The following is a 25694-nucleotide window of genomic DNA, read 5'->3' as shown; positions in this document are numbered from 1 at the left end:
ATTTTGAAACTCTGTGGTCTGTAGCCTGCCAGGCTCCATGAGATTTCCATGGATTTCATGGATTTCCATGGATTTCTCACTGTCCATGATTTTTCCCAGGCAAGAATACTGGAGTGGGTTTCCATTTCCTTCTTTAGGGGATCTTCCCGACCCAGGGATCGAACCTGCGTCTCTTGCATTGACAGGCAGATTCTTTGCGACTGAGCCACCAGGAAAGCCCCATGGAGAAGATACATACAGATAATTATGAGACAAGGCAACGTTTATAAATGAATATACACATGTACACTTAAATATGTATATATATTTATATAATACCTTCTTATTATAAAGTATAAGTATCTTTGAAAGTCAAAGCCCCTCTTAAGTTTAATGTTATCCTTTGCTTCACTGTTTAATACTTTAACCACTATTTAAATTTTAAGTTAATTAAAATTAAAAATCCACTTCCTCAGTCACAAGAGCCACATTTGACATCCTACTATATACTATATACATCTACTATGTAGATGTAGATATAGAACATTTCCATCATCACAGAAAGTTCTATTAGATAATAATAAGAAGAACCATAATAATATAATTATTAATAATAATTATAATAATAATATATTAAATAATCCCAAGATTATCACTGATAAGTATCTCAGTATAAATTCTTTTATAATTTATTCTACACATATACTCATTATTACAGTTTTGCAAAAATAAGATCATATTGAACATCAAGGGTATAACACTGATGCAGAGCCCAGTGATCATCTTAGTTTTTACTGTTATCACATATACATATTGATTACCTCATTTTTTTTTTTTAACATTTCTTTTTTTGGCTGTACAGCCCTGCCTGCAGCATCTTAGGTCCCCGACCAGGGTCGAACCCATGATCCCTGCAGTGAGAGCGTGGAGTCTTAACCACTGCCGGGGTAGTCCTGATCACCTCATTCTTTTAATGTTTATTTCATTACATGACTCTACCATATTTAATTAACTGTTTCTCCAGTGGTAGACGTTCTACATGGTGAAGCCTGTAAGGATATTTTAGAAATACGACTTTTTTTGACTGGATATGTTTTGTTAAACCAAAATCAACCCTGAGTATTCATTGGAAGGAGGACTGTTGCTGATGCTCTAGTACTTTGGCCACCTGATACAAAGAGCCGACTCTTTGGAAAAGACCCTGATGCTAGGAAAGATTGAGGGTACGAGGAGAAGGGGACGACAGAGGATGAGATGGTTGGATGGCATCACTGATTCAACCACTGAGTCAAACTCAACACATGAGTTTGAGCAAACTCCAGAAGACAGTGAAGGACAGCGAAACCTGGCATGCTGCAGTTTATGGGGTCACAAAGAATGAAACATGACTTAGCAACTGAACAACAACAATCCATTTTTACATTATAGCCTTTGCATGTATTCAGAAGGGGATAAAGAGAAGTTGTGCCTTAAAGTGGGCTGGAAAGGTCTGTCTAGGCTGTCAAAAGTTGCAACATCTTTAAGCTGTGAGAATGAATGTGAAATGTTATAAAAGTCAAGTCAAATATTTAAATTAAACTGGCTGAAACACCGTTCATTCTTTTTAACTTTTTTTCTCTATTCTCTTAACACAGGCCACAAATGCTCACACCAATGAGGTGGTGGCAATTAAGAAAATGTCCTATAGTGGGAAGCAGGCACATGAGGTATGTTAAAGACATTGTGTCACTAAACTGACATATGCAAGTTAGTATGAAAGTGACAGTAGAAACAAAGTTTCCTGAGCATTTTTTCCCCTTATGTATAATTTAATAAACATTTACTAATATTCTACCTCAGTCAACTCTTTTGTGGAATAAAATATGAATTTAGTATGCTCAGTCACTTTAGTCATGTCTCTTTGCGACCCCATGGACTGTAGTCCTCCAGGCTCCTCTGTACATGGGATTCTCCAGGCAAGAACGCTGAAGCGGGTTGCCATTTCCTTCTCCAGGGGATCTTCCCGACCCAGGGATCAAACCACGTCTCTTACATCTCCTGCAGTGGCAGGCAGGTCCTTTACCACTAGCACCACTTGTGAAGCCACAGGATTAGTATAATGGATTTGTTATAATATATTTGGTGATTGATTTAATTTACGTGTACTAAAACAAGAAGTAACACAAGTTTAAATAGCTTCTTCATGTATTAAGCATTTTCTTTATCCACTTAAAATAATGAAAAGAATGTTATGTATGTATACTTGAAAATAAAACACTGTCTTCTGTTAAAAAATCATGATATTTCTTTTTGATTTCAATAGAAATGGCAAGATATTCTTAAGGAGGTCAAATTTTTACAACAATTGAGACATCCTAATACCATTGAATACAAAGGTTGTTACTTGAAAGAGCACACTGCTTGGGTAAGTCAAAGGACCTCTATTATCTTTTAATCTTTTCCTATAAAATTTTTTGTGTTTTCCTTTTTTTTCTATTACGTCTTTGGTTTATAAAATTATCAGCCCATTTCTGTCCCATTTGATTTTCGTTTTCAGTATTTAATATTTGTTACTCCAGTGTGTGTCATATGGTATACATTCTTAAGTTTAAATATGACATCTAAGAGTCTATAGGAAATTTATTGTTAAACATTCAATGAAAAGATAGTGGAAAGTTAATAACATCATTTTATAATGATTTATTTGCAAAAGTAAGGAGAAAGGCCTTTTATTCTCATCCTACAGTTTTTATCTTTGTCATTTCTCATCCCCTACTCCAGTTCCCCACAAATTCGGAATTGTGCTTGATATTACTATCACTGTCTAAGGTTTTTTGCTGGATTTTTTTTGCTAGGTTATGATTAAATGAAACAATCTTTTGTTCCACTCTGTCCTCTTGGTATGTTTTTATTTTTACATGATTTTGCTTCTGATTTTAATCTGACACATTAGACATTGTATAGAACCAGAAAATGCTATACTTTGTATTTTATGGGATTGCACATTCCAGTTTAAAGTATTCAATATCAGTATCATTTACTGAATACTCACCACTGTACAAGTGCTTTCCTATACATGATCTCCAGCTAGGGAATGGAATTTTTGTTCTCAGATAGACTAGCAAAGGTTAAACATAAAACCTTTCTGCTCAAGCAGTTCTTAAGATATGTAGAGCCACTGCGTCTATCCTGAGTAGAAGAAATTAAGAGGAGTATCTCATTATGTGGAAATCCGTTCTCTGGCAATCTCAGCTATCTTAAAGGAGTCAAGAAAGGGATTTTGAGCAGGCAGAGTAAATGTTACAAAATCAAGTGCTAAATCTCATATGTTTCAGAACTTCAGAAAATTCTCTGAGCTCTTATTTGAAGCCTATTTACTCTTTGATTACATAGAGTGCTAATAAGTTTGGTTACTTAGTCTCTGTCTATAAGAATTTGTTAGGCTAATTAGAAGGAACCTCATAGAACTAAGCTGCCAGAGACATGCATACAAATAGGCACAACTAATTTGATCTTAAGGAAGAAGTTAGGGAATTTAGAGAGCAGACCTAATAATTTAAAAGCAGAACAACCAGAGCTGTTAAATGTCAGGGTCAAACATCTAGCCATGCTCAGGTGCCCTTGTGCTCTGTAGTAATTGGAAAAAGAATATTTGGGACAGAAATACAGAGTTAACATGTAATTTAAAAAATAGAAGCATAACTATAAACATTTACTCCATTCATTTTTAAAATTCTATGTTCATTTTCCTTATACTCAGTTTATGGAAGTTACATGCGCATATTAGTTTACACAATTTAAGAAAGTAGAGGGAATTCCCTGGTGATGCAGTGGTTAGAATTCCATGCTTTCACTGCAGAGGGCCTAGGTTCCATCCCTGGTTTGGGAATGAAGATCTCGCAAGCTGTACAACTCCACTGAAAAAATAAAAAATTTAAAAAAATTTTTTAATTAAAAATAACTTAGAAAAGTAAGTAATACAGATGAGAAATGTTTCCATCAAAACTAAGAAGACAATAGTGTTTGTCAATTATACCTTAATAATGCAGAATAAAAAAGAAAAATAGTACACATAAAAGGTTGAAAGTGAAAATCACTCAGTCATGTCCAACTCTTTGTGACCCCATGGACTACACTGTCCATGGAATTCTCCAGGCCAGAATACTGGAGTGGGCAGCCATTCCCTTCACCAGGGAATCTTCCCAACCCAGGGATTGAACCTAGGTCTCCTGCATTGCAGGCAGATTCTTTCCCAGCTGAGCCACCAGGGAAGCCCATAAAAGGCTAATGTTCATTATAATATTCACTTATGTGGACTGTTTCATTTCACAATAAGATATAAAATTAATATTTCTGAATCTCCTTACTTTTAATATAAAGCAGAAAGCTATAATAAAGTTTCTAAACTTTAAGCTTCTAAATTTCTCATACTTTTTAGAGTATTCTAGAAATACAATCTTTTTCATATAATATATATTTAATTACACCTATAAATATATAATAAATTTAATAATATAAATTTATATGTATATTATTATATATAATATATGTATGATATATAATATGTATTGTGTGCCTTGCTACTAGAATAATTAAGAATATGAGATATATATTATATTGTTATATTATGTACAATTATTTATTATATTATGACATATAATTATAATATAATATATAATATTATATCTCATATCCTTCTAAAATACTCCAGTAATGCAGGGTAAATAATACACAAGTGTTTTCACATATACTTTTTTAAATGAAAGGAATTAATATGTTATTAGTAGTTGTGTCTATGTGATTATAGGAAATTTGTATTTCATAATAAACATATTATGTTTTTAAGAAATAATAATTTGTAGGAGTGTGCATGCTTGTGTATGTGTGTGTAGATTGGTCATTGAACACTCCACTTCTGACCTTGGCTACAAATCAGCAGTAGTCTGGGATGCATAAAATAATCTAAGATGAGAGTAAAGAGTTTTCTCATTTTTGCTTTTCAAAAGTCTTCCAAGGTTGCAAATCCCAAAACAATATATTATTTTAATTTTAATAATATTCTAGAAATATTTTAAGACATACATTGAACATCCCATCTCTCTTGGGAATTCAAGCTAATGTAATGACGCATAGAAGCCTACATTTTTAGATTGAGGTTCTAGTATTTTCTTGTTTAGAATTTTTTAAAATGTGAAAGTAGAGAATTTATAGCTTTTGACTTATTCTAGTTAGTAATTCCTAGTGTAGATTTTACTGGGTCACTATTTGGTTACCACTTTTTTTTAAAGTTACAAAATTTAAAGTTATACTGTAACCTAACCACCTTAAATCCTTGAGTACAATCCCCATATTGTCTTAGACCAATTCCAATTTCAAATAGAAAATAGCAAAAGCAGATGATAAAAGTTATAAAAATCAATTACTAGTGCCAGATGACCAAGATTTAATCCAGGTTCAGGTATATCAGAGTATTTATTCTCTTAGTATTCTTAATTCTTGGTTAGTTGATTGGTATTAGCAATTTCTTATTCTTAGGTTAATAAGAATAATTTTTCTGGTTATTATTTCAATCTGTTACAGTTGGTGATGGAATATTGCTTAGGCTCAGCCTCTGATTTGTTAGAAGGTAAGGATAAAAGCACTTTCCCCTTCTTTCCTTTTTACCTTGACCAGAATGTTATCTGCTCCTATACTAAAGCACCCCTTGGGCAAACTAAATGGCTAATGCCACTTAGACTTAAGGGTTACGTGGATAAGCCATGCAGACTCCATCTCTGCACTGTCACTGATAATATCTGTGTAATGATTAATGATTAGCAGCCCTCTCAGTATTTTAGTTCATGGCCATCCACGGCAGATACTACTAAAATATTTGGGTAATGTCATGTAGTATGTGTAGTCAGAAACATCAAATTCATGTGTATTTTTGAAATATAGGCAGATTGTATCAAATTATATTGATATTTAACCCTATCACATCTTTTGACTGACCTAGTTCTCCTATGCAGGACACTGTTATAACCAGAGACTATGTTAAATTTTTACATTTTTAAAAAAGACTTTCTTATATTATCCTTGATCTCTGAATAGAAATTGCTTATTAGCTGCTTTCACCAATAATGAAAACTTGTAGTTAGAAGGAGTACTTATAGGTGGCTTGTGACAGGGGAAAATAATGCAATCTAAAACACTCTAGTACTCATGTATGGATGTGAGAGTTGGATCATAAAGAAGGCTGAATGCCAAAGAATCGATGCTTTTGAACTGTGGTGTTGGAGAAGACTCTTGAGAGTTACTTGGACTGCAAGGAGATCCAACCAGTCCATCCTAAAGGAAATCAGTCCTGAATATTCAATGGAAAGACTGATGCTGAAGCTGGAATGCCAATCCTTTGGCCACCTGATGCGAAGAAAAGACCCTGATGCTAGGAAAGACGGAAGGCGGGAGGAGAAGGGGATGACAGAGGATGAGATGGTTGGATGGCATCACCGACTGGATGGACAACTCCATCACAAACTGGATGGAGTTTGAGCAAGCTCCAGGAGTTGGTGATGGACAGGGAAGCCTGGCATGCTGCAGTCCATGGGGTTGCAGAAAGTTGGACAGGACTGAGGAACTGAACTGAACTGAAAACACTCTAGGCATTTAAAGTGTCAGCGGGACTGGTAAATTTGGACCTGGCCAAATTCCACACATTGGAATCAGTGTGGTTTTGACTTGCAACTGACAAGCAAATTAACAGTTACTCACAGTGAATATCTGGAGACAGAAATGGCAACCCACTCCAGTATTCTTGCCTGGAGAATCCCATGAATAGAGGAGCCTGGAGGGCTATAGTCCATAAGGTCGCAAAGAATCAGACACAACTGAGCACAGCACAGCACAGCACAGAGGCACAGTGACTATCAGGCTTTGTTTTATTTTGAAGGAGTTTGTTTTTATGCTTGAGTTTTCTGTTATCTGATTATTTATTGCTATTCTATAGGAAATATATATTCTATGTATTTAAGTGAATGTGTTTCCAAATTGTCATTTAAGAAAGTACATAATTCAATCTGGTATTGCTATATAAGATAATAAAAATAGGAATGAAACTGATCATCCACTGGGCTTTTTTTTTTTCCTTCCTCAGTTCATAAGAAACCACTTCAGGAAATGGAGATCGCTGCCATTACTCACGGTGCCTTGCAGGGGCTAGCCTACCTGCATTCTCATGCATTGATTCATAGGTAAGATTAGAGACCAGTTACATTTTCATTTCAGTTACAGGACTGTCTGTTCAAGGAACCTTGAAAACTAGTGCATGCTCAAATTTTTAGGGTGCCTGAGGATTTATGGGAAGCAAACAGGTTGCTGCTCTTCTGAATGTAAAGAGTAAAGTTGCCAGAATTTAGCTCCTAACTCTTCGTCTCTCCCATATATCCATAAAGACTTATATCATCCCTGTTCTCTAGGTGACTGTTCTTCAGGCTTAATGCTGCAGCGAAATTTGAAGAGCCCAGCAACCTTTTGATACTGTGTCAATAAAAAAAAGAAAAGAAAATTAGCTTTCCTTGCATATGTTTATTTCCTAGCTGAGTTCTTCTTTTCCTGTTGCCAATAACAAGTCAGTCTCATGTGAATATATGCTATTCTATCAATTTAAAATTTTTTGCATTTCTTTAGTCCATATAGATATATAGGAAGGTATTATCATCTTCATTTTAGCAGATAATGAAACTGAGACTTAGAGCAATTTAAATAATTAGCCCATAGTTTCCTAGCATTTATGTAATAAAGATTGAAACTCAGATTTTCTAATGCCTAACACAAGGCTTCCCTCTTAAGTTACATTTTTTTTTTTTTGTCACAGCCCCACTCTCTTCTTTCCAACCTACTTCCCAGCACTAATTTCTAAACAAAGATGTCATTACCAGTTTTTCCTTATCTCAGTAAAGAACTTCTAGTACTGTTACTTTAATGAATAGTGGCCAAGTAGTGGTATATGAGGTAGGCATAAAGGATCTGAGATGGCTTAAAGTCATAAGAAAAAAATTTACATTTACCAGGAAGAAATGAAACTATTAAGTCATAGGTTCTCCTTTTGCTTCTTTTCTCATGCCCCTAGAGTAGCCATTGTCAGTTACTGGTACATACTTCAAAACAGAACTCCCTCAAGACAGACAGACCGAAATTCCTGCCATGAGTCTGGCTTATTTATAAGGATGAAGGATGACCCTAGCCATGGCTAATAAATATTGACAAAATTAATTTAACTATAATTTCTGAAGATTTGACAACTTTAAAATGAATGTATATAAGGTGCCATTACTGAATGTCAACTTGTTTCTGACAGTTTTGCTTGTTTCTGTTTATAAAAGTCACAGTTCAGTTTTTTGTGCCTTTGTTACCTTAATTTACACATTAATGTTTTGTTCTATATTACACTTTATCTTTTAATATGTAAAGGGAATTGAAAAGACAAAAAAACTTTTAAAGAATGCTCTTTAGTTAAAAATAAATTCAGATTCTTATTGTTTTGATTTAAAAGGCAAGTAAGTCAGTGTTAGAGAAAAGATATTTTTCTGTTGTATGAGAATTAAATAATGCTTCTTTTTTTTTTAGTTCTCTCTGCCAATGCCTAATGTCATCATGAGGAAAGAAACTGAATTTTCAAGGGAAGATTTTTGGAAAAGTTATTTTGGGAGCATTTGAACCTTTTATTTTCAACTTGACATAAGTTTTCCTCATTCCCTCTGCTTTATCTTTCCATTGCCCATCAATGTATAATTCTTAGTTCCTAGTACTCATTACACCTCATGCCTTTTTTAAAAATAATAAAGAGTACATCCACATCTTCTCATTCCAAATTTTCATACTAAAGATTGAATTTTTTAAATCATATTTTTAAAAATTTTTGCCACATAGAATTTCTAATAGCTTTAGTAGTAACCACTTGAGATTGAATTTTTTAAAATCATGTTTTTTTAACTTTTTGTTGCATAAAACTTCTAATAGCTTTAATAGTAACTAGTTGAGATGTAATAATACAATAGAAATGCAATTTCCTAACCCCTAATCCTTGTTTGTTTTGATCTTTCAGGGTCTTCTTTTTACTGTACAGTGTTATTTTTAAAATAACACCTTCTCTATAACATGTACCCTCAAATGCCTTAGAGTTGCAGTTACAATTAAAGGCAGAGAGAAAGGGTCACAGGCAAGAAAGAAAAGGTATGTCTGTAGTTGAGGTTTATTGGTAGGTAGTCAATTCAGAGTCATTAAAGGTTTGTTTAGACTCAAAAAATGTCATGAAATTTAGAAAAGAAAAAAAGTGTTACAAATGGCACCAGTTTTCCCAGCATGAAGAATACTGTTGATGACTGAATTTAGCAACTCATATGCTTTTGTAAGTGTAGGAACTGAGTAGGTTACCTCGTCTGCCATGTCTGCCTCTTTTCTCATTTCATTCCTCGCCTCTGAAGGAAGCTGTATCTTTTAATAATTACTATGACCTACCAGTAAGTACACCAAGGAATTTGGTCCCCTTTATAACTTGCAGTAATTACTAAATCCCCTTCTGGCTATCTGAGCAAGTTTTTTTTTTTTTTTTTAATAAATTTTTTGTCTTATTAATTGCATGCTCTGACCTATTCCATAATCAAAATTGAAAAGTAATTTTCTAACCCTCTTATTTTTTCCTATAGGGATATTAAAGCAGGAAACATTCTTCTAACAGAGCCAGGTCAGGTGAAACTAGCAGATTTTGGATCTGCCTCAATGGCTTCTCCTGCCAACTCCTTCGTGGGCACACCTTACTGGTATGTGGAATTAGAAAACACAACATAGTTTTACAGTATGTGTGTGTAACCAAGATGGGCTCATAGCACTGGTTTTGTTTGTTTTTGTTTTTTTTTTTAACACTGCCTCACCATGTGCCTCAAATGAGATTTCATTAGGAAGGATAGAAACTTCACTAGCAAAAAAGAAATACTTAGACTGAGTATAAAAGTTCCAGTGACTTTAAATTGTTCAAATAAGATTGATGTCACTGTGTGTAAACTGAGTAGGATTATCAACTCACTGACCAAGCTCAGGTTTTATATTTCATTTGAAGTTTCTTTTGAACTTTTCTCTTCAGGCAGAGTCCCTAGGCAAGAGCAAGTTAATTTCTTTAGCCTTTTCTAGCCAATGAGCATAAATTTTACCTTTCAATGAAAGAAATCCATGTTATTTCTGTTGAATTCTCTGATACTTTATCTCACTTGTCATTCTGACTTAAAGTTTCATCTCACTCTATTCAAGACACCTTTGCTTTATTTCATAGATACATTGGAATTTCACTGTACCTTGGGGAATGACTTACACCCCTGGAAACTTAACTTGCCTACTAAAAAAAAATCAGTTACTATTTGAAATTTTTCCCACCATCATCAAATAACATATACTATGCAACTACCTACACACACTAATAGAGAATAGATCATCTTAATCTATATAACCCTTACCCTCCTAATGAAAATCCATTATGGACAAACAAAATAATATCCATTACTATATCCAGTTTATTTGTTTTTTAACTTATAACATCTTGGAAATATCTGATTATATATTGCTTTATGTAATTGCATGAAATATTTTTCATATTGTTTAAAGTAGTTTAAGTGTTTCATACATATTAATCCTTTACAAATATCTCTGAGGTAGCTAATAAAATTGTCTGCATATTACAGATGAGGAAACTGATACAAAGAAAGGTTAAGTAACTTAGCCAAGATCAAAGAATAGTAAAAGCCCTGTTGAAAATGATGTATTGTTTCATGTAAATCACTGGGTATATTTTTGTATTTTCAATAGTGTTTTTTCAAATTATTTGTGTAAAGAAATGGTATGGGGAGGGAGGAGGGAGGAGGGTTCAGGATGGGGAACACATGTATACCTGTGGCGGATTCATTTTGATATTTGGCAAAACTAATACAATTATGTAAAGTTTAAAAATAAAATAAAAGAAAATAAAAGAAAAAGAAAAAAGAAAAAAAAGAAATGATAACTTTATCAGATAAAACTTTAGAATATGCTCAAGAACAGCTATTTATATGGATATAGTAAGTGAATTTTATTTTTAATTTGCAACTTGAGTTTTGTGAATTATATTTGGCAGGATGGCTCCAGAGGTGATCTTAGCTATGGATGAAGGACAGTATGATGGGAAAGTTGATATTTGGTCACTTGGGATCACCTGCATTGAAATGGGTGAGCAAAGAGCTGTTTTCATTGTACTTTTGAGAATCACTCCTTATTACAATTACAAATTCACTTATCCAGCTATTATTAAATATTTAATGAGTTTCTGGTACATATGTGCTAGGTGGTGTGAGTTTAGTATATTTTTTCTATGCTTTGTTATAATAACCTCATAAGATTGCTTTTTCTCTCTGCTATATTTTCATGTTATTGTTTTAAGTAAAAGAGTTAGAGCAGATATGGCAGCTAACCAGTGTAAAAATATACAATAGTTGGTATTAATATTTGAAAAATATCCATTCTGCATACCACAAATGATGACATATGTTCTTCCTTCATGGTAATATCCATTACTTAATTTACATTTCAGCTTATATAAGGGAACTCTGGGAAAGTAACAACAGGCTTATCAAATCAGACTCTTAAAAACTCACCTACATAGAGAGCAGTTCCAGATAAAACTTCATATTAGGGAATATCTCCAGCAATAAGATCTTACGGAAAAACCCAAACTAACTTTTTGGCCAACCCAATGCTCTAAAATATAAAGCTATATAAAACACAAAAAATTTAAAAATTCAGTTCAGTTCTGTTCAGTTGCTCAGTTGTGTCCAACTCTTTGCAACCCCATGAACCACAGCCCGTCAGGCCTCCCTGTCCATCACCAACTCCCAGAGTTTACCCAAACGCACGTCCATTGAGTCGGTGATGCCATCTAACCGTCTCATCCTCTCGTCCCCTTCTCCTCCACCTTTAATCTTTCCCAGCATCAGGGTCTTTTCAAATGAGTCAGTTCTTCATATCAGGTGACCAAAGTATTGGAGTTTCAACTTCAACATCAGTCCTTCCATTGAACACCCAGGACTGATCTCCTTTAGGATGGACTGGTTGGATCTCTTTGCAGTGCAAGGGACTCTCAAGAGTCTTCTCCAACACCACAGTTCAAAAGCATCAGTTCTTCTGCGCTCAGCTTTCTTTATAGTCTAACTCTCACATCCATACATGATACTGGAAAAACCATAGCCTTGACTAGACAGACCTTTTTGACAAAGTAATGTCTCAGCTTTTTAATATGCTGTCTAGGTTGGTCATAACTTTCCTTCCAAGGAGTAAGCATCTTTTAATTTCATGGCTGCAGTCATCATCTGCAGTGATTTTGGAGCCCAGAAAAATAAAGTCAGCCACTGTTTCCACTGTCTTCCCACCCATTTGCCATGAAGTGATGGGACCAGATGCCATGATCTTCGTTTTCTGAATGTTGAGCTTTAAGCCAACTTTTTCACTCTCCTCTTTCACTTTCATCAAGAGCCTCTTTAGTTCTTCACTTTCTGCCATAAGGGTGGTGTCATCTGCATATCTGAGGTTATTGATATTTCTCCCAGCAATCTTGATTCCAGCTTGTGCTTCATCCAGCCCAGCATTTCTCATGATGTACTCTGCATATAATTTAAATAAGCAGGATGACATTATACAGCCTTGATGTCCTCCTTTTCCTATTTGGAACCAGTCTGTTGTTCCATGTCTAGTTCTAACTGTTGCTTCCTGACCTGCATACAGGTTTCTCAAGAGGCAGGTCATGTGGTCTGGTATTCCCATCTCTTTCAGAATTTTCCACAGTTTATTGTGATCCACACAGTCAAAGCCTTTGGCATAGTCAATAAAGCAGAAATAGATGTTTTTCTGGACCTTACTTGCTTTTTCGATGATCCAGCGGATGTTGGCAATTTGATCTCTGGTTCCTCTGCCTTTTGTAAAACCATCTTGAACATCTGGAAGTTCACGATTCACGTATTGCTGAAGCCTGGCTTGGAGAATTTTGAGCATTACTTTACGTATAGACTAATGGAAAGTAGTTGAAACATAACTAACTAACAGAGTATTTGCCCTGAATTTCTGAAGAACTCTCAAAATTTCTTTACCAAATTTCTTTATTAAAAAGAAAACAACAAACTGCCAGCAGAAAAATGGGCAATGAGTATGATCAAGGAGTTAGCACTGAAAAGAAAGCATAAATGAACAACAAACATCAGAAGATACCCCATCTCATTAATATTCAGTGAAATGCAAAGTAAAACCATTTCATATTTATTAGATTGGTATAATTTTTTTAAGTCAGACGGGAAACTGCTAAAGAAACAGGAACTCCCAAACACTATTGATAGGAGTGTAAATTGGTATAACCGTGTTGGAGAGCAAGTTGGCAACATCTGGTAAGGATGATGAGTGTCAGTGACTCAACACTTCTAAGTATACACTTTAGAAATTTTATACATGTACACTAGAAAATGTGGAAGGCTTCAACCTTGTTTGTAGAAGCAAGAATAGGTGGAAACAACCTAAATTCTTATCCTAAGAATGACTAAATTAAGTATGGATTACTATATCACAGTTAAGGATGAACTAGATCTACATGTGTCATCATGGATAAATCTCAAATCACAACATTGAATGAACAAAAAACGTCAGAAGAGTATACAGTATGATACCAATTATGAAAGTTTTATAAGCAACTTTATATGTTGTTTATGAGCATACATATATACTAATAGATGTAAGAGATACCATTTCAGAATAGTAATTTTGGAGAATAGAAGAGGAAGTTATATCTACTTATTTTTTAGAAGAAAGGATTATTCCTATTTTGTCATTTATATTCTAAAATGAATCAAAATTTTACTTGTAACACTGAAACTATAGTAGCACCTCCTCACTTACAGCACTTTACAAGGATGTCCCCTGAGTTGAACATTACAGCTAATTAGTGCCCACCCATTGTTTTAACAAGTTTTTTCTTACCTAAATGTATTTAAACTATAACATGGGTTTGGCACATACCCTTTTATGATGATTCAAGATCATCATCACATCAGTTTTTATACTATGTAGATATGTTGTTGTTCAGTCAGTCAGTCATGTCTGACTCTTTGCGACCCCATGGACTGCACCATGCCAGACTTCCCTATTCGTCACCATCTCCCAGAGTTTGCTCAAACCTTGTCCATTGAGTTGATGATGCCATCCAACCATCTCATCCTCTGTCATCCCCTTCTCCTCCTGCCTTCTTCAGTCTTTCCCAGCTTCAGGGTTTTTTCCAATGAGTTGGCTTTTCATGTCAGGTGGCCAAAGTATTGGAGCTTCAGCATCAGTCCTTCCAGTGAATATTCAGGGTTGATTTCCTTTAGAATTGACTGGTTGAATCTCCTTGCAATCCAAGGGACTCTCGAGAGTCTTCTCCAGCATCACAGTTCGAAGATATCAGTTTTTCGGCGCTCAGCCTTTTTTATCGTCCAGCTCTCACATCTGTATATGACAAGTGGAAAAACCATAGCTTTGACTATTCAGGCCTTTGTAGGCAAAGTAATGTCTCTGCTTTTTAATACGCTGTAGATGTAATAATGACTAGAGTTTCAAACAGCAGTGGATATTGGCAAAATAGGTACAGGTTCCAGGAGATACCTTGGTATTTCCTCTCTTGAGAGTCCCTTGTATGTGTTTAATTTCTGATTTTACCTTTTTAAATTGAAATATATATAACAACATGCTCTCTGTATCAACCTGACTTTTATTGCCTTTTATAAAGTGATTTACAGCCAACAAAGGTCTGTCTAGTCAAGGCTATGGTTTTTCCAGTATCATGTATGGATGTGAGAGTTGGACGATAAAGAAAGCTGAGTGCCGAAGAATTGATGCTTTTGAACTGTGGTGTTGGAGAAGACTCTTGAGATTCCCTTGGACTGCAAGGAGATCCAACCAGTCCATCCTAAAGGAGATCAGTCCTGGGTGTTCAATGGAAGGACTGATGTTGAAGCTGAAACTCCAATACTTTGGCCACCTGATGCGAAGAGCTGACTCATTGGAAAAGACCCTGATGCTGGGAAAGATGGAGGGCAGGAGGAGAAGGGGACGACAGAGGATGAGATGGTTGGATGGCATCACTGACTCAATGGACATGGGTTTGGGTGGACTCTGAGAGTTGGTGATGGACAGAGAGGCCTGGCGTGCTGCGGTTCATGGGGTCACAAAGAGTCGGACACGACTGAGTGACTGAACTGAACTTACTGAATCAAAGAACAAAGTAACTTTCTCTCAAATTGTCTTATCCTCCACAACAGCTATTCCTTCAAATTGATAGATGACAGTATCACATTATTCCTAAGAACACCCAGGCTCTGTTGTCAGATAAACCTGAGTTCTAATGCCAGCTCTGCCATTTCTTAGTTGTATGACTTTGTTCAAGATATTTTAACTCTCTATGAAATTTGCCTAATAAGATCTCCTACCTTATGCAGATTGTCAGGATTAAATGAAAATATGGATTTAATGTGCTTATTATTAAATCTTGTGTATAGTATGTGTTCAGTAAATGTTAGGCATCGTCAGCACAATCCTAGTAATATATGTCATATTTCATCAAATTTTTAATTACATTTTAACATCTCTTATTTAAACAGGAAGGTATTTTACAGGCAACAGCACTTCATGATTATAATTGGCAGATTTTATTCTAAGTTAGAATAGTGGTGCATCTTAAATTGCAATGCAGCTTATTGTCAATGACAGATTCAGAGAAGGATGATAGTACATGCTCAGTTAATATTCATAAAATAAAATTGCTACCAAGGATATTAAAGTTCTCAGTAGTTATTCAAAACATTATATTGGTAATGTAATAAATCATACAAGTATCTTTTTGACAACTTTACCATAACATCTCTATTTCCTTGGCATTAGTCTTATTGTTGTTGTTTAGTCTCTCAGTCATGCCTGACTCTTTGCGACCCCATGGACTGTAAACCACCAGGCTCCTGTGTCCATGAGATTCTCTAGGCAAGAATACTGAAGTGGGTTGCCGTTTCCTTCTCCATTAGTCTTGTTAATGGACACATAAAAGAAGTTTTTTTTTTTTTACATGAAAGATGATTAAACTGCTGTGTATATAATCCTAAGCAATAATTTTTCTAAGTTTTCTGTGTATTTTAGGTTTAATGAAATTTCACATACAGACAGTATACTCTAAATTGTGCTTTTAATATTGAAATTACAGTACAAGTTGTAGTGACTGAATAATATGTTGTCCCCTTTTTTTATAATACCTCTTCTGTAGAATTGCATATTCTTAAGAAGCCCCCTAATCTGTACATTGAATCACTGAGGTATTATCAGAAAGCAAGAAGATGATACTTTTACTGGCACCATCCCTCTTTCCTGGATCAAGCTCCAAGATTCCTGAGTAGTTACAAATTATCTTTGCTAACTTGATCTTCCACTGAAAAAAAAAAAACTAGTTAAATTCATGCATCCTTGGAAAATTCTTGGACATTAAAATTATCCAGTCACCAGATACTTTATTTTTTGAGATTATTTCAAGAATAGGTTCATCTGATGCTTTTCTGTTTAATCTACAGACACTTAGTTCACCAGCACAGATCATGGTAGAAGCTGGCAAATGGTTCATCAGCATTGACAGGGAATTGACTTTTCAGAAATGAATTCTCCAAGGAATGGGGGCAGGAGGACATAAATGTTGTTACATAGTTTCTCTGCCTGGAATTTTCTTCTTCCATTCACTTTCTTATTGCCACTCACTGTTTGGGTTAATAAATGAATGTTGTAATGTATGTTGAGGGGATAGGGATATATTTAGTCTTACAGAGCTTCTTCCTTTTTTAAATCTTTTTAAAATTGAAATACCAGTACTATCTTTATAAAATGCACAGGATTATTGAAGAGACACTGAGGTCTATTTGAACAGACAGATCTTGGAGCCTTATCATAATTGAATTGGATTTTGTTGTTCCTTCATCCTCCTCTTTCTAAATTTCTACTTTCTTCTTTCTTTATTTCCCCTTCCTTACTGTTTCTCCTGTGCAATTTCATGTTCTGAGCAGTTTGAATTGTGTTTCTTTGGCCGATGAGAGGGTTCCTACTATTCTAATAGTGAATGAAGCCACCATATAGTATCTGATGTAAGCCCCAAGAGTTAGTCACTTCTCAGTCATCTTTGTGACTTCTTGCTGCACAAAGATTCTTTGTTGACAAAGTTTCTTCTTTGTCTTAATTTGATTAACCTTTATGTATTTATTTTAGAGGTATTTTGGGGCCACCAAAAATATATACCAGATGTTATACTCAGCAGTGAGAATGCAGAGATGAACATAATAGACATTGTCCCTAATGAAATTTAGCAAGGAAGATATACATCAAGGAAAGAATTACATAATCAGTTATGGTTGTGATAGGTAGTAAAAAGTTAAAATGTAATTTGCAGTGACAAAATCTAGTGGGACAACTAGTCTTCAGAGGTTCCCTAAGGAAGAGATTGCGAGCATATAAAAAGCCTTGGATAAATATGTATTAAACTAATGCAGAAATGCAACTTTATTTAAGGTGAAACCTGAAGGATTTGGAAGAATTAACCAGGTAAAGTCTAAGGAACAAAAGTGAAAAGGGAGACCAGACAGAGAAAGCAACATGTGTGAAAGGCTCTGACCTTGGTTCTTTCAGTGAAGCAACAGATGCATGAGAACGGGGTGGGGGTAAAATTGCTTCTCAGAAAGATGTGCTGGAAGTAGCCAGGGTCATGTTAGTAAAGGCCAGGAGACTTTGTTTAAGAATCTAGACTTTGTCCTAAGAACAGTGGGAATCCATTGATTGTTACATGATGAGTTCCTGCTTCCACATGGCTTCAAATACTTGAAGTTTTCAGAAGGCCAAGCTCTAAAAACTTTCTCAGATCTACCTCCTGATAAATAAAATAAACCTGAGACTTTTTTTTGCCTTCCATGCTTGAAACAGGTATAAAATCCTTTTGTCCACACTGCAACTTTCAAATTTCCACTTGTTAACCATCCATGTCCCTATAATACTGATATCTGGTAAGTGTAAAGTATCCTATTGAGAAAGTTAAGAATATAAGAGGCCCCTCCGGAGGATCACTGATAAATATAGTTGGCTTCTACTGGAACTCTGCCAATAGCTTAAAGTTCACTATCTCAACATTATTCATTCTGGGTTTCGTGGGGTTTTTTGGTTTTGTTTTACCATTCTGGTTTTTCAGAAGTTCTTCCTTCTATGAGTAAAAATGTCTTTCCTGTAACTTCTTGTTCCCTGCCCTTACTTCTTGTTCTGTTTCTTAGAATTGCATAGAATAAGCTGGAATCACTTTTTTTAAAGTGGTTAAATCTTTACTTAAAAACCAAGATGCTCTGATGAAACCTGAGATCAGATTATGAATTACAGAGTGGAACTACATCAAGAATCCATTAGGATAAGCACAGTGGAACAAGATAGTGATTTATCTTCTGTGACATAACTAGTAAATAGCGTAAAATTAACTGTACTAAGAACTAGAACCTTGTTTCTTTCCTTTGGTCAACAAGTAGAACACCTAATATGTGAATAGCATCTTATTACATATGCTAGAGAATAAATAAAAGAACAAGAGTATTAAGGTTATAAGATCTTGCTCTTAAGAGTTTATGATTTGTGTTGAGAGGAAAGAGTTGTATGTTTATGTAAATGCAATAGGAGAGTGCATGCCAAGTGAGCACTCTACTAAAAGAGTAATAGAAATTCCAAAGAGGAGTTAACAATGGGCTGAGGTGGAGTATGTATTTTATAAAGAAGTAACTGACTCAGTGAGTTTCTCCTTAGAAAGTGGATGGGCCAAACCTTGCTTACATTTATCCTCCTTTTTCCCCTCCACCCCTACTTGTACCACTTCGTTAGTCTGGATGAGCCCTCAAATGGTGTTTATTGGATTGATTTACTCTATCTTCCATACTCTGTTGGTGATGATTAAGATGTTCCATAATCTTTTTTTTTTTAATTCGACTGCTCTGCTTTCTGATTTTTTTTCAATGAATACGCATTTTTATTTGAAATAAAACAATACACAAAGATGTTCATACCCATTGTAGGAAAACAAAGTTCAACTTTTTGAAGATACATAGGAAAAATTTTTTTACTTTCTTGAAATGGATTCTGTTTGGAGCTTTTCCAGTGTACTTTAAGATGACCAGCAGCTTCTTTTGAATGGCTATCCTGAGCAACCTTAGAGATTACAATAAGTGGATTATACAGCATGATGATAATAGCAAGCTAGTGGCCAAGCTTTGCTCACAGTTCCTTATTTCTCCATCTGCCTAATGTCTTTCAAGAACTGCTTTATTGTGTTTCTCTTCTTTCAGCGGAACGGAAGCCCCCACTTTTCAACATGAATGCCATGAGTGCCTTATATCACATTGCCCAGAATGACTCCCCCACGTTACAGTCTAATGAATGGTAAGGCTGAGCTGTCATTTTAAATCTGTAAGAAAATCACCATATGTTTTTGGCACTTTCACTAAATTACGTTTTAAATATCTGACCTAGAAAGCATTTCATTCCTTCGTTTATGCTATGATAATGGACACTGATGCTTTATAAGCCTGAACTTTTTACACACACACATAGTATTTCTGCCCTTACTATGGTTTGTGTTATTAATATGTGTAGTAACTGAAATTCTAACAGGTACATATATCTCCTGCTACCTTCCTAACAAGTCTAATCTCTAAGTCATGATTGGTCTTATATTGATCATCTCAGTCTTATCATTTGTCAGCAAGGATAAAGTACCCTCTCTGAAAATTATAACATTTTAATAACTGTTAGAATCACAGAGCTACTGTAAAAGGGCAATGTCCAAGAAGAGTACACAGAATGAAATTTTCTAGAGAGAAGGCTTTTTCATCCAGAGAGCATACTCCTAGGTTCTCTGTCCCTTATGCTTCAAGTTTTACTACCTGGTTATAGGTTGTGGGTGATGAAAGAGTTACCAATTTGTCATGAAGAATATAGGCTTTAGACTTAGGAGAGCTGTTATCTTTGGAGAGAAAAATGTATACAAAATTGTTTTATATAAATATAGTATTTTTCATTTTCTGAGATATATTACAATTTGACTTTGTTTATATCATAAGATACCTTTATGTGTTGACTGACTTGAAACTGTCCACATTCATTATCCTAAAGAATTAATTTTACATACCTCAGACTTGAAAATGGGCCACTTCTCCTGATATTCCAAAGTATTTTAATAAAAATCTCCCAAATCAAAAAGTTTTCCCTTGGATAAAAATTATTTAAAGTGATCAGTATGTTCTACAGATTCTGATGTTATTTTCTTTCATTGTATTTGCACACACAGGACAGATTCCTTCAGGAGATTTGTTGATTACTGCTTGCAGAAAATGCCTCAGGAAAGGCCAACATCAGCAGAACTGTTACGGGTAATTTTTCAAATTTATATTTGAGGGGGGGAATTTAAAGTCATGTGGGAAACAGTGGAAACAGTGTCAGACTTTATTTTTGAGGGCTCCAAAATCACTGCAGTTGGTGACTGCAGCCATGAAATTAAAAGACGCTTACTCCTTGGAAGGAAAGTTATGACCAACCTAGATAGCATATTGAAAAGCAGAGACGTTACTTTGCCAGCAAAGGTCCGTCTAGTCAAGGCTATGGTTTTTCCAGTGGTCATGTATGGATGTGAGAGTTGGACTGTGAAGAAAGCTGAGCACCAAAGAATTGATGCTTTTGAACTGTGGTGTTGGAGAAGACTCTTGAGAGTCCCTTGCACTGTAAGGAGATCCAACCAGTCCATTCTAAAGGAGATCAGTCCTGGGTGTTCTTTGGAAGGACTGATGCTAAAGCTAAAACTCCAATACTTCGGCCACCTCATGCAAAGAGTTGACTCATTGGAAAAGACTCTGATGCTGGGAGGGATTGGGGACAGGAGGAGAAGGGGACAACAGGATGAGATGGCTGGATGGCATCACCAACTCGATGAACGTGAGTTTGAGTGAACTCCAGGAGTTAGTGATGGACAGGGAGGCCTGGCGTGCTGCAGTTCATGGGGTCGCAAAGAGTCAGACACGACTGAGCAACTGAACTGAACTGAACTGTAATGAAATATAATAAATCATTCCTGTGGCAGCTCATCATGACAAAGTGGATTAGAACATACACCTTGTCATTTAAAGTCCAGAGACAGTAGCTAGGCATAGAAGTAGCAAGATTAACACAATATGTTCAAGCTGGATTTAGAAAAGGCAGAGGAAACAGAACAAATTGGCAACATCCATTGGATCATCAAAAAAGCAAGACAGTTCCAAAAAAACATCTGCTTTATTGACTATGCCAAAGCCTTTGATTGTGTGGATCACAACAAACTGGAAAATTCTTCAAGAGATGAGAATACCAGACCCCCTGACCTGCCTCCTGAGAAACCTGTATGCAGGTCAAGAAGCAACAGTTAGAACTGGACATGGAACGAAAGACTGGTTCCAAATAGGGAAAGGAGTACGTGGAGGCTGTATATTGTCACCCTACTTATTTAACTTCTATGCAGAGTATGTCATGAGAAATGCTGGACTGGATGAAGCACAAGCTGGAATCAAGATTGCCAGGAGAAATATCAATAACCTCAGATATGCAGAGGACACCACCCTTATGGCAGAAAGTGAAGAAGAACTAAAGAGCCTCTTGGTGAAGGTGAAAGAGGAGAGTGAAAAAGTTGGCTTAAAGATCAACATTCAGAAAACTAAGATCATGGCCTCTGGTCCCATCACGTCATGGCAAATAGATGGGGAAACAGTGAAAATAGTGACAGATTTTATTTGGGGGTGCTGCAAAATCACTTCAGATGGTGATTGCATCCATGAAATTAAAAGACACTTGCTCCTTGGAAGAAAAGCTATGACTAACCTAGACAACATATTAAAAAGCAGAGACATTACTTTGCCAACAGTGGTCCATCTAGTCAAAGCTGTGGTTTTTCCAGTAGTCATGTATGGATGTGAGAGTTGGACTGTAAGGAAAGCTGAGCACCAAAGAATTGATGTTTTTGAACTGTGATGTTGGTAAAGACTCTTGAGAGTCACTTGCACAGCAATGAGATCCAACCTAAAGTTGGATCCTAAAGGAAATCCGTCTGAATATTCATTGGAAGGACTGATGCTGAAGCTGAAACTCCAATACTTTGGCCACCTGATGCGAAGAGCTGACTCATTTGAAAAGACCCTGATGCTGGGAAAGATTGAAGGTGGGAGGAGAAGGGGACGACAGAGGATGAGATGCTTGGATGGCATCACCGACTCAATGGACATGAGTTTGAGTAAACTCCAGGAGTTGGTGATAGACAGAGAGGCCTGGCGTGCTGCAATCCATGGGGTCACAAAGAGTTGGACATGACTGAGCAACTGAACTGAACTGAACTGATACACTGTATATTCCTCATGAATACTTTTCCCTCCAACTTTTCCCTTTTTCTGCTCCCCACCCCACCCACCTTTTTTGCCTTATGACAAAGAACATTTCTCCTTGCTCTGGTCATCACTCTGATGTTCCAGTGACTAATATCTGCCTGAACTTTAACTCAAAGTTTTCAGGACAGAGTCTGCCAATGGTTCAAATACCAACTCTAGGATTTCAGTTAGGTTGTTGCCAAATCATCAGGCAGTGAAGATATGTGATAAATATATAAGACAGATATTTACATAGTGTTACATCATACATGTTGGTGACAAAATTATTGTGTGTTAACTGCATTCATTTGATTTAAATATAGCATTTTTGAGCATCTGTTTTCATGTAACTTTGTATTATAGGCTCTGTGTACATAGGCAGTGTTCCATTAATATCAGTGAAGTATGTGGGAGTTGTTTTTACAATATAAATGTATTTTATTGGCCACAGAATAGTCCAGGTTTCTTTAATCTTTTTCTGTATGTGTGTTTTCCAGTCTTTTTTTGTTTCTTTCTTTGGTTTAAGAAAACCTCAGAATTGTATTGCCTAAATTTGTGAAGCTTAAACATGTCAGCTGCCTTTATAATTGCACCTTGGCTAAGTGTCACAGATTCTTGGTTTATATTTTCTTTTTCTCAAAAATCTTATTCTGTTATTTTCTGGCTTTGAGTATCCTGAAGAGGTAGGTCTGAAGCTGACTAGCTTTTCTACCCAAAATTAAGTTTTTCCTTCTTGTGAGTAACAGGTCACAGGAATATGGTGACAGAAGCAACAAGACAATGGGCTTTACCTTATTCTCTTTTGGTGTAGAAGCATCACATGTTCTAAACATAAACTATAGACAATAGAATACCAGAAGCACAAGACAGTGTCTTTATTACTTTGAAGTAGGCAAAGATTTATAAATACAGGACACAAACAGCAGTTTAGAGAAAGAAAAGAAGAGGAAAAAAAATTAAAAGTTTGCTTTAAAAATAATAAAGCAAAAAACATGCCTCGAAGATGATAGGGCAACAGACAACAAAAGGATATAAAAAACAAATGGGCAGAGGTAGAAAAAGAAAATGAAAGAGAAAAATTTAAAGATATATCATATCAAATCATATCATAAACAACAAGCTAATATGATAAACACACCCATGTAGGGTATTTCCAATGATGGATAGCCCGAGGGAAATAAAATTAAATGAAGAAGAAAAATTTCTAAAGATGATTATAGAAAAGATGACATGTGGAAGGCAGAGGAGATATATATTTCAACCTGTTATTCCTAAAAGAGAAAGCAAAACACATGGAGTAGAAGATATTTAAAGATATACTTGAAGATATACTTTTTGAAAGTTAATGTTAGGACCTTTATTTTATTTGATTTACTTAAGTGTATATACACACATGCGTGCGCATGTATACAAACACACATATATACTTGTCCATGCGTATCTTAGTTGCGATACGCAGGATCTAGTTCCCTGACAAGAAATTAAACCCATGCCCCCTGCCTTGGGAGCACAGAGTCTTAGCTGCTGGACCACCTGGGAAATCCCCTGATTTACCCTTATTTGATTTGGTGGACCAAATCAAGTAAGCCTAACATTTAGTCAATGATGTTTACTGATTATCTACCTGGTGCCAAGCACTGTTCTAAACACTGAAAATCATACAGTGGTACAAAGAAAAAGATAGTCCCTGCCTTCCTGGAACTTATATTCTAATGCAGGAGTGAGAAAACAAACAAATAATTTGATATAATGTCAAAAAAATAAAGCAAGGACTGGGATAAAGAGTGACAGGAGCTGCTCTTTAATACAAGGCATTTCTAGGGAGGTGAAACTGAACTTCAGTGATCAACAAATCCTACCTGTATCTAGTTTCTAAATTCAAAGGATAAAGAAAAATTCATAATAGGCTGAAAAAAATTTATTTGGGGCTAAAAAAACCATTTGACTTCAGATCTGCCTCTTCAGGAACACTCAAAGCCAGAAAACTATATAACAATATTTACAAAGTTCTAAGAAAAAGAAAATGTAAACCAAAGATTTGTGACCCAGCTAAGGTGCTCCTCAATTATAAATGCAGCTGGACATTTTCCAGCCTCACAAATTTTAAGCAGTTTTCCTTTCTTAAAAGCTTTTTCTCAATTGCTTGATAAGGAAATCCAGCCAGTCTATCAATGAAACAAAAAGTGAGAGAGGGAGGGAGGGAAGAAGGAAGAAAAAGTAAATTAGGGACTGGAGAAACTTGTGAAAGAACTGGTGGTGATCATTGAATTTAAGTTTGCTCTCCAATATTCATTTATTTATTCATTCACTACTAGTTTGTGTGTTTGTTTAGCATGGTAAAGAGACTACATTCCTCATTTTGAATAACCAATACAAATTTCAAAAGATAAAAATACAGTAGAAGAGAGAATAAAAAGTGAGAAAACCTTCCCATTCAAGGCCCTTCTCTAGAGTTAGCAACCACTGTCACCAATTTTGTACATGTCCTTCTAGAAATATTCTATGCATATGGAAGTAAATATCCTTTTAAATTTTTGAACCAATGGTAGCAAACTGTTCTACCCTGAATATTTTAAGTTTTAGTGTGTTTTGTGTATTGTTCCATGTTACTACATGCAGAACTATCTCAACGTCTCTAAGGACTCCATTATATAGTCAGATGGATGGTTGTTTTTATAACCAACTCATTATGGTGTTGACAGTCTTTTGCTGTTACAAACTGTTCTACAATAAATATCCTTACACATGTGTCATTTTGTATCTGTATATACAGATATCCAAAGAATAAATTCCTAGAAGTGAAATTGCTAATCAAATGGAATGTGAATTTTAAATTTTAAAAGGTGTTGCAAATTTTCCTCCAAAGAGGATGCCCCAGTTTATGGTCCTGTTAGCAAAGTATGAATACCAAAACTTTTTGACCTTCTAATCAGTTCAGTGGAAAACTTTTCTCACTGTCATTTTAGGTTGTATTTCTCATTATGAATTAGATTGTCTTTCTTATGTTGATAAGCCATTTCTATTTCCTCTTCTGTGAACTCTCTGTTGATCTTTCTCATTTGTCTGAGGGCTTTTCCCTTGTTAATTTGTAGTAAATCTTATAGATACTATTTTCTTATTTCACTTTTGACATTATTTTTTCTGGGATTTTGGGGGGAGGTGCAGAAATTTGTTATAAGGAATTTAACTTTTTTTTTCCTCCAGTTGGCTTTCTAATTATTCCCAAATATT

At 35.4% G+C, this 25694-nt stretch overlaps 1 protein-coding gene across 5 annotated transcripts in view; it reads left to right on the top strand.

The window, feature by feature from the left end:
• The window catches only part of TAOK3 (TAO kinase 3), a 188703-nt gene that overhangs the window by 111092 nt on the left and 51917 nt on the right, over positions 1-25694 (top strand). For 4 of the 5 annotated variants that reach the window (XM_027566729.1, XM_027566728.1, XM_027566727.1 and 1 more), the window contains 8 exons: positions 1614-1685; positions 2282-2383; positions 5539-5584; positions 7091-7187; positions 9642-9755; positions 11096-11187; positions 19368-19461; positions 20369-20450. In XM_027566729.1, coding sequence (XP_027422530.1) covers positions 1614-1685; positions 2282-2383; positions 5539-5584; positions 7091-7187; positions 9642-9755; positions 11096-11187; positions 19368-19461; positions 20369-20450 — 699 coding nt within the window. Of the gene's footprint in view, positions 1-1613; positions 1686-2281; positions 2384-5538; positions 5585-7090; positions 7188-8608; positions 9169-9641; positions 9756-11095; positions 11188-19367; positions 19462-20368; positions 20451-25694 lie in introns of those variants that run through there. The other variant, XM_027566731.1, reaches the window with a different exon arrangement.

This window comes from Bos indicus x Bos taurus, chromosome 17, assembly GCF_003369695.1.
Source record: "Bos indicus x Bos taurus breed Angus x Brahman F1 hybrid chromosome 17, Bos_hybrid_MaternalHap_v2.0, whole genome shotgun sequence".
NCBI lineage: Eukaryota > Metazoa > Chordata > Mammalia > Artiodactyla > Bovidae > Bos > Bos indicus x Bos taurus.
Note: the sequence above shows the minus strand (reverse complement) of the source record. Positions and strands in the feature narration are given on the sequence as shown.